Genomic DNA, 10,212 nt, shown 5'->3' with positions numbered 1-10,212 from the left:
AATTTAATGCTTATATTGTGCTATGCTAATAATATATTGCGTGTACATTTGATTTGTAAGCCGCTCTGAGTCCCCTTCGGGGTGAGAAGAGCGGGTTATAAATGTAATAAATAAATGAATAAATAATTATATGGCAGTGTAGATAACTCAGTTCAAAGCAGATATTGTGGGTGATCTGCCTTGATATTCTGGGTTACATGGCTGTGTGGAAGAGAGAGAGCCCAAGTGCTTTGTCACCAGTCCCAGAATCAAACCATCCTCACAACCTCTGAGGATGCCTGCCATAGATGTGGGCGAAACGTCAGGAGAGAATGCTTCTGGAACATGGCCACACAGCCCGAAAGACATACAACAACCCTGTGATTCTGGCCATGAAAGCCTTCGACAACACATCAAACCATCCTGCTCCTTCCAAACGGCCCTCTGATTCCAAGAGAACTACAGCAACCACAATGCACTGCAATATGGTCACATCCGCCCTCCCTGGGTGCTTCCAATGCCCGCAGCCGCACTTCCGCCAGAAGGGGAGTAAACGTTTGTCCAACGTGATGACGTCATCTGACAGACGGTGCGTTTTCCCTCCCAAGATGGCGGACAACCTGCCCTCGGAGTTTGATGTGGTGGTCATAGGAACGGGTAAGGGACACGCGTGTGTGGGGAGGGTGGGCCCGCGTCACGCCTGGAGGGGCCGAGACCCTCCTAGCGGGCTTGAAGGTTAGGATAAGCAGCCTTAAGCAGGGTTTACAGGAGGGAGTAGAGGATGGAAGTGGGCCTGGAGCCCAGAGAGAGAGATCGCAGCTCTCCTTCCTTGGAGATTCCGCCCAAATGAGGGGTTTGGTTGCTGTTGAACCCTGCCAGCATACTCGTGTCAACGTCCATGGTTTTAACACTCGATGAACGTGTTGTCGAAGGCTTTCATGGCCGGGATCACAGGGTTGTTGTATGTCTTTCGGGCTGTGTGGCCATGTTCCAGAAGTATTCTCTCCTGACGTTTCGCCTACATCTATGGCAGGCATCTTCAGAGGTTGTGAAGTATGGAGAAACTCAGGATTTGAGCCTATGGTGGCGCAGTGGGTGCTGGCAGGACTGCTGACCTGAAGGTTGCTGGTTCTAATCCCACCCGGGGAGAGTGCGGGTGAGCTCCCTCTATCAGCTCCAGCTCCATGAAGGGACATGAGAGAAGCCTCCCACAAGGATGGTAAAAACATCAAAACATCCGGGCGTCCCCTGGGCAACGTCCTTGCAGACGCCCAATTCTCTCACTCCAGAAGCAACTCAGGTTGCTTCTGACACGAAAAAAACAAAACAAAAAACTAAATAATAAATAAATAAATACAATATTCACACTTACCTCCAACAGACAAGAGTTCTTTCTCCCACCCTGGACATTATTCCACAGATATATAAACCTCACTTGCCTAGTTTCCAGCAGGCCTCACAACCTCTGAGGATGCATGCCATAGATGTGGGCGAAACGTCAGGAGAGAATACTTCTGGAACATGGCCACACAGCCCGAAAGACATACAACAACACAGTCGATGAATGGTCACGATGGATAGGTATAGGTATGAAGGGAGTGTCTATGAATAGTCACTATACATAGATAGAGAGATAGAGAAATATAGATTGTATAATGACTCTTTATAATAATAATAATGATAATAATAATGATAATAATAATACTTTTATTCTTGTACCCCACCTCTATCTCCCCGCAGGGACTCAGGCCGGCTTACAAATGCAAAAGAAATATACATACATAAAACATAAAATACCAAAAACACACGAATGAAAATTAAAACATATGATTAAAATCAAACCATTAATAAGACAAAGTTAAAACACAGCAATAAAACATAAGGATGAGCTGATCAAAGTGCACTAAGTGAGACTTGTAAACATGGAGGAAGTTAAAAGTGCTATAAGAACATGGGGGAGAACCCAAAAGTGAGTTGAACCCTGAGGCTATTAGAGAAATTACCTATGCGGATGCAACCGATCAAGGATAACCATTTGTACTAGAATTTAACATTCAAGAGGGTGGTACTTATTCAAAAGCCTATGTGAACAACCAAGTTTTCAGGCTTTTCCTAAACCCTACAAATCTGTAGATATGGATATATAGATATACAGGTAGATATAGTCACTATCCATAGATAGATACAGATATATAGATTACAGATATATAGATAAATACATATAGCCACTATCCATAGATAGATACAAATATATATATATATAGTCACTATACATAGATAGATACGGATATATGTGTGTGTGTGTGTGTGTGTGTCACTATTCATAGACAGATGTAGATAGATAGGGATAGTCACTATACATAGATATGGATAGATAGATAGTCACAATACATAGATATATAGATATGGACAGATAGATACTAGGGGCCCTTGGTGGCACAGTGTGTTAAAGCGCTGAGCTGCTGAGTTTGCAGACCAAAAGGTCCCAGGTTCAAATCCCAGGAGCAGAATGAGCGCCCGCTGTTAGCCCCAGCTCCTGCCAACCTAGCAGTTCGAAAACATGCAAATGTGAGTAGATCAATAAGTACCGCTTCAGCAGGAAGGTAACAGCGCTCCATGCAGTCATGCCGGCCACATGACCTGGAGATGTCTATGGAAAACGCCGGCTCTTTGGCTTAGAAATGGAGATGAGCACCAACCCCCAGAGTCGGTCATGACTGGACTTAACGTCAGGGGAAAAACAGAGATTACATAACATACAAATTCAAATAAAAACATCATAACCAAATAACAAATTGCACACTGCATAATCCATATGTAATACATCAATAAATTATGACATATACCCTTTAAAAATTCCCTGAACCTCGGCCACTGAGGTTATCCTTAAAACAGATTGTGCTGAAACATCGTTTCCATTGAATCGCATAACAGCATTGTCAGGTCCAAGATAACTTCAGAGATGAATATTACAAGTGACTGTCTGACGGTTGCTTATTATAAGTCACTAGCTGTGCCCGGCCATGCGTTGCTGTGGCGAAGTATGGTGGTATGGGAAATAAAGTATTGAGGAATTGGTGGTAGTTAAGGTCAAGGGTAAAGGTTTTCCCCAGACATTAAGTCCAGCCGTGTCTTACTCTGGAGGTTGGTGCTCATCTCCATTTCTAAGCCGAAGAGCCGGCGTTGTCCGTAGACTCCTCCAAGGTCATGTGGGATGACTACATGGAGCGGCGTTACCTTCCCGCCGGAGCAGTACCTATTGATGCACTCACATTTGCATGTTTTCAAACTTCTGGGTTGGCAGAAGCTGGGGCTAACAGTGGGGGCTCTCTCTGCTCCCCAAATTCAAACCTGTGGCCTTTCGGTCCAGAAGTTCAGCAGCTCAGCGCTTTAACACGCTGCGCAATCAGGGGATATTATTTCCTAAAGATTGTGAATATACAATATTTCTGATTGGTTTTTTTTGTTTGTTGGAGGCTGCAGTATGACTGCTGCAATTAGGAAAAATGATTAGGATGTAATGGCCTTGCAGCTTTAAAGCCTGGCTGTTTCCTTCCTGAGTGATTTTTTTGTTGGGAGGTGTTAGCTGGCCCTGATTGTTTCCTGTCTGGAATTCCCTTGTTTTCAGAGTGGTGTTGTTTGCTATATTTTATGTGCTTCTACTGTCTGTGGTCCTGAGAAAACAGAGGATTTTCCAGACTTTGATGATGGGAATACTTTGTTGGGAGGTGTTAGCTGGCCCTGATTGTTTCCTGTCTGGAATTCCCTTGTTTTCAGAGTGGTGTTGTTTGCGATATTTTATGTGCTTCTACTGTCTGTGGCCCTGAGAAAACAGGATTTGCCAGACTTTGATGATGGGAATACTTTGTTGGGAGGTGTTAGCTGGCCCTGATTCTTTCCTGTGTGGAATTCCCCTGTTTATTTACTGTCCCGGTTTTAGAGATTACAGTAGAGTCTCACTTATCCAACATAAACGGGCTGGCAGAACGTTGGATAAGCGAATATGTTGGATAATAAGGAGAGATTAAGGAGAAGCCTATTAAACATCAAATTAAGTTATGATTTTATAAATTAAGCACCAAAACATCATGTTATACAACAAATCTGGCAGAAAAAGTAGTTCAATATGCAGTAATGCTACGTAGTAATTACTGTATTTATGAATTTTGCACCAAAATATCATGATATATTGAAAACATTGACTACAAAAATGCGTTGGATAATCCAGAACATTGGATAAGTGAGTGTTGGATAAGTGAGACTCTACTGTATATTGTTCTGCATTATTCTATCCCAGTAATTATTTCATATTAAAGAAGAATCTCACTTATCCAACATTTGCTTATACAATGTTCTGGATTATCCAACGCAGTCTGCCTTTTCATAATCATTGTTTTTGTAGTCAGTGTTTTAAATTCATTGTGATATTTTAGTGGTAAATTTGTAAATACAGTACAGTAGAGTCTCACTTATCCAACATAAACGGGCCGGCAGAACGTTGGATAAGCGAATATGTTGGATAATGAGGAATTAAGGATAACCCTATTAAACATCAAATTAAGTTATGATTTTACAAATTAAGCACCAAAACATCATGTTAGACAACAAATTTGTCAGAAAAAGTAGTTCAGTACACAGTAATGCTATATAGTAATTACTGTATTTATGAATTTAGCACCAAAATATCACGATATATTGAAAGCATTGACTACAAAAATGTGTTGGATAATCCAGAACGTTGGATAAGTGAGTGTTGGATAAGTGAGACTCTACTGTAAATACTACATAGCATTACTGCGCATGGAACTACTTTTTCTGTCAAATTTGTTGTATAATATGATGTTTTGGTGCTTAATTTGTATAACGATTACCTAATTTGATTTTTAATTGGCTTTTCCTGAATCCCTTCTTATTATCCAACATATTCACTTATCCTGCCGGCCTGTTTACGTTGGATAAGTGAGACTCTACTGTATATTTCTAATCTTATATTATCTGCTCAGAACTGGATTATCTGAGGCTCCTTCTTCACAGCTGTATAAAATGCACACTGAAGTGGATTATATGGTAGTGTGGAGTCAAGATAATCCAGTGCAAAGCAGATAATATAAGATTATAAATGGGTTATATAGCTGTGTTGAAGGGCCTTGAGTCTACACTGCCATATAATCCAGTGCAAATTAGATAATCTGTGGAAGAAGCCTAAGTGAGGCCTAAATCTGCCTGTCCCCTAACTGAAACCTGGCTGTCCCTTGGTTGCTAGGCAACCAAGTGGGCAGAGATTAGCCCTCTAAACTGGTAGCAATTGGATAAAAAAATTTATTGCTCTCCCTCTAATTAGGACTTTATTTTTCTTTTCTTTTTGTTGTATCAACCTTGAGGCGTGGATGATGGGTTGTGTTGTCAAATTTTGAGGTTGGGAGGCCTGTACTTTTGTTGTTTTGTGAATCGCCGTGATGCCATCACTCTTTTATATATATAGATTAGGAAAGGCCTGATTCCACAAAAAGTTTTAAACTTGTGAACGAAAGGCCAACAAGAAGGGGGCTGATCACACCTCTCTAGAAAGGGAGTTCCAGAGCCGTGGGGCCACCACCGAGAAGGCCATCTCTCTTGTTCCCACCAATCGCACTTGTGACAGTGATGGGACTGAGAGAAGGGCTCATAGGGGGGGATGTGGTCCCTCAAGTAGGCTGGGCCCAAACAGTTTAGGGCTTTATAGGCTAAAGCCAACACCTTGAATTGTGCCTGGAAACAGTGTAGCTGCTTCTGGAGTGGAGTAGTTCTTTCCCTATATTCTGCCCCCGTAAGTCTACCCCTTGACCTTTGTACCAGTGAGGTACAATAATCAATTGGTGAGAGATTATGAGATTTGTAGTCCAACAACCTCTGGAAGTCCACACTCTCTGTTCATCTAAAGCAATTGGCAGCTTTCAGTTCCCATCAACCCTAGCCAGTATTGCCATTGGTGAGGGATTATGGGATTTACAGCTTAACAATATCTGGAAGGCCACATTCTCTGTCAATCTGTCTACCTACCTATCTCTCTGTGTGACAATTCATAGACACTCCCTCTTTATGTAGCTATATAGACAATACGCAAATTACAAACATCCGACTTAGAGACGATTTGAGGTTAAGAATGGGACTGAGATGACAAGAAGCAAGATAAATCTGCCCCTATGCCTTTCCCAATCGGCCCCCTGCCTTTCCCTATGCTATCCAAAGCACGTGTGCATATATATGTGTATGTGTGTGTGTGTGTGTGTGTGTATATATATATGTGTGTGTGTGTGTGTGTGTGTGTGTGTGTGTGTATATATATATATATAGTTCTGACTTACATACAAATTTAAGTTAAGAACAAGCCTACAGAACCTAACTTGTTCATAAGTGGCCCCATCAGACACTCAATCCGTTTACAACTGTATTAGATGTTGCACTTTATCACCATTCCCTTACCTTTGGGTTCAATCATCCTTATATCTCAGGAGCTCCATCTAGAGCTTACTTATTTTACCTTCAGAAAGTCCAGTTATTATTATTGCCTAAGTTTTAATTGTTGTTGATGTTGATTATGTTTTTATATAATTATTATGTTTTAATTAATTGATCTGTATTTTAATCTGTTGTTGTTTGGTCCCTTCGGGGAGATGGAGGCGAGATACAAAAATAAAGTTGTTGTTGTTGTTACTATTATTATTATAACTTGGGGGCTGCCTGTATATAATTTCTCCATAATGACAAGGAATAAATTACCTGAGTACCTTTTTTTCTTTGTCCATGAAGTCCTGACAAATCCGTCTAACAGTAACCTTGTCTAATCCATATATTACTATGGTGACTGCAAGAATATTATGAAAGACTTTTTTCAAAACCCTGGGTGAAATCAAGATACAGTAGAGTCTCACTTATCCAACATAAACGGGCCGGCAGAACGTTGGATAAGCGAATATGTTGGATAATAAGGAGGGATTAAGGAGAAGCCTATTAAACATCAAATTAGGTTATGATTTTACAAATTAAGCACCAAAACATCATGTTATACAACAAACTTCACAGAAAAAGTAGTTCAATATGCAGGAATGCTACATAGTAATTACTGTATTTACGAATTTAGCACCAAAATATCACAATGTATTGAAAACACTGACTACAAAAATGCGTTGGATAATCCAGAATGTTGGATAAGCGAGTGTTGGATAAGTGAGACTCTACTGTACATTGTATTTACAACATTTCTGTGATATGTCAAATTGTAACTTTATCAGGAGAGAGAGATTAAATCAGATCTGATCAGTCTGGTATGACTTGTTTTTAAGAAACCCCTTACTGGCTTAAAGAAAATACAGAGCAAGTGTTTTAGCTTTTAATTTGGGGACTGGAGTCAGTCACCCCCATAGTGCTTTATCCATACAGGCTCTAAGCAAGACCTAGGCCTTGATGCTTTGGAAACCTATATTTGCCACCTTCAGTTATCAAAGGAAGAAAGATCAGATATATACATTAAGATGTGATCATCCCCTTTGCTACTCTCAAAACTGAGTCTCTATTCAGAATAAGAATGCTCATCTATTTTGTTCTTTCAGGAAAAATTGATAGGAAACTATCATATACAGAAACTAAGGTTGTGTGCTCTGTGTGACACTGTACCACTTCCTACAATGCAATTAGTTGAGAAGGCAATGCTAGCCTTCATTTTGCATTTTGCTTGCCTGCCTGCCTTGACATTTGTCTGTAAGGTTCTATTAGTTACCTGCTGTTTAAGTTGTACAATTTCCATTCTCTTCTGAAAGATGTTCACATTCCCTCTAGCTTTAGTTCTAGCAGTTTTATTCTCCTCTGTTCTTTTCCACAAAGTAGATGTTATTGTTCTTTCTTTTTTTTTCCAAAACACACACACAACGCATACACAAAAAAACCCAGTCACTGTAAATTTTCTGGTTCTATGTAATTTTTTCCTCCTTTCTCTTCCTGGTCTTCACTAGTTATAAATAACACATGAAATGACTTTCAAGGTAGAAAGCAGGAATCTATTTTGAAATATTCTATAAAATAAAAGAGTGATTTATGGCTCCATATGATTTTGGCTGAAAGCATTTGGGCTTTGCCCAGTCATCAAAGTCCTGTCAGGGGAATCTATTATTTATTGTTTGATATGCCGGGAGTGGTGGTAGTACTTTATTTTATGTTTATCTTATGTAAGTATATTGTTAAGAAAAATCAATTCCAGATACTAATATATATTGCGGCAAGCTAAACAAATGTTAGAGAGAGTTTTAAAAGGAATGGTTAGAAAACCTGATTGTAACTCCCTCTTCAGTAGAGGAATGAAAGAGGTGACTATTTGATAACAGAGATGGGCAGAGTGTGGACTGTGCAGGCAGCTCCGAGGGGTCAACAAATGTCTGGGTGTACAATTGAAATAATAATAATAATAATAATAATAATTATTATTATTATTATTATTATAATTATTATTATTATTATTATTATTACTCTGATGATTATGATGACTATTATATTGCTTCCAGATGTGCCTGAATGCTCCCCTAGGTTTTCATAGTTTCTCTCTCCTGTTTTAAAGTATACATTTTCTCCATTACTTCATTCTGAACTACTACTTCTTCCAGTTCATTTCTCTATTACAGCCAGCCAGCCACATCCATGGATTCTGTATCCACAGATACAAAATCCTCCGTGTGAAAAAAATAATAATCCCAAAAGCAAACTTTGAGCTTACCATTTTATGAAAGGGACATCATTCTGACTTTCCACTGTATACAATAAGACTTGAATGTTTTGGTGGCCACATTGGGTCCTGGAACTGAGCCCAACTGGTGACAAAGGCCCACTGTGTCTTCATACTGAACTTCTAGGTTCATTTCATTGTTCAGATTTTCATAAATACACGCTCTCCTTTTTCAAGTGAGCCAGTATTTAAACATCAGGCAAAGCCAAAACAAAGCCAACAAAATAAAACCAGAATTTGATTTGTCTTTGAGATTGTATACTGTTGTGTCTTCAACTCGTTTCTGACTTATTATAGTGGCCTCAAGGTGAATCTGTCACAGGGTTTTCTTAGCGAGATTTGTTCAGAGGGAGTTTACCTTTGACTTTCTCTGAGCCTGGGAGAGTATGAGTTGCCCAAGACATCAGTGGATGTCTGTGGATTAGGATTTGAACCCTGGTCTCCAGAGTCCTAGTTCAACGCTCAAACCACTACTTTGTGAACTTCCCTGGTATATTTTTTTACCCTGAAGCATTTAGTTTAGCATCCAAATCCTTTCTCATGGTATCGGTTTTGCTAAATCTTTGTGTAGGTTGGTTGCAGTATGATATAGAGTACTTGAGATCAATTATTTGTTCTTCAAACTATGCGTTTGCTTGATTTTCTCATTTTTTATCTGCCTTAAAATGAGCAGCCTCCCTTCTTTGACACTAAATATTCAGAACTCATTTTGTTAATGTTCCCTACAAGCATAGCCAAGAATGAGGGATGATGAAGACTGCAGTCCAAAAACACCTGAGGGTTATACTTTTTTCTCATTTGTGTTTCAAACCAAAGCTGGTCTTTGTATAGAATAGCCATCTGAACATATTTTTTGTAAGAGTGGAACAGTGGCTTTGCTTCCCCATACCATCTCATCCAATATTTGTTTCCAAGATAATACCTCTTACAATTTCTTAATATTACTTTCAAACCTGAGAGAAAAAACCTTTGTGTGCGAATCCTGCAAAATTGCTCCTGGGGATCTGTGGGTAAAAGGTAGTAAAAGGAAAGTTGTTATTATTTGATTACCGATGGTGATTTTGAAATTTTAGTATGTATTACATACAGATTTAAAAGCATTTGAAAAGCTTGCTTAGCCAAACAAGCATAAAATACAGATGTTGTTTGTTGTAATGCGCCATTCGGAGAAGCCAGCAGTGTGTCAATGAAAGTGGCTAGAAACTTCGGCCAAGCATCGTGTGAAAGGAAATCAGTATGCTAATTGGCTCATAGAAGTGAGAATACTTCATGTAAGTTTGAAACACTGTTTTTAAAAAAATCTCATCCAATGATATGAACCCCCCAATGCCTTCAGAATTGTCTTCTAAGCAAAAGGGGAGGAGGGCACTTCAATCTGTCCCTGCTATAGCTTTCTTTTACTCCCCTTCTCTGAAAGGCAAAACTGAGTGTTCCATGGTGTTCTATCACAATGAAGCAGTCATTGATGCTGGGGGATCAGC

The 10,212-nt window shown here is 39.6% G+C and overlaps 1 protein-coding gene across 1 annotated transcript in view; it reads left to right on the top strand.

Moving 5' to 3' along the window:
• The first annotated feature begins 527 nt into the window (after nucleotides 1-527).
• The window catches only part of chm (CHM Rab escort protein), a 53,707-nt gene continuing 44,022 nt past the window's right edge, over nucleotides 528-10,212 (top strand). Inside the window, exon 1 of the mRNA XM_003223358.4 lies at nucleotides 528-636. Within this exon, the coding sequence (XP_003223406.3) occupies nucleotides 549-636 (88 nt within the window). The 5' untranslated portion in view covers nucleotides 528-548. The remainder of the gene's footprint in view (nucleotides 637-10,212) is intronic.

Source organism: Anolis carolinensis, unplaced genomic scaffold (genome assembly GCF_035594765.1).
Source record: "Anolis carolinensis isolate JA03-04 unplaced genomic scaffold, rAnoCar3.1.pri scaffold_12, whole genome shotgun sequence".
In the NCBI taxonomy this organism is placed as follows: Eukaryota; Metazoa; Chordata; class Lepidosauria; order Squamata; family Dactyloidae; genus Anolis; species Anolis carolinensis.
The sequence above is the reverse complement of the archived record's forward strand: the minus strand, read 5'-3'. Positions and strand labels throughout refer to the sequence as shown.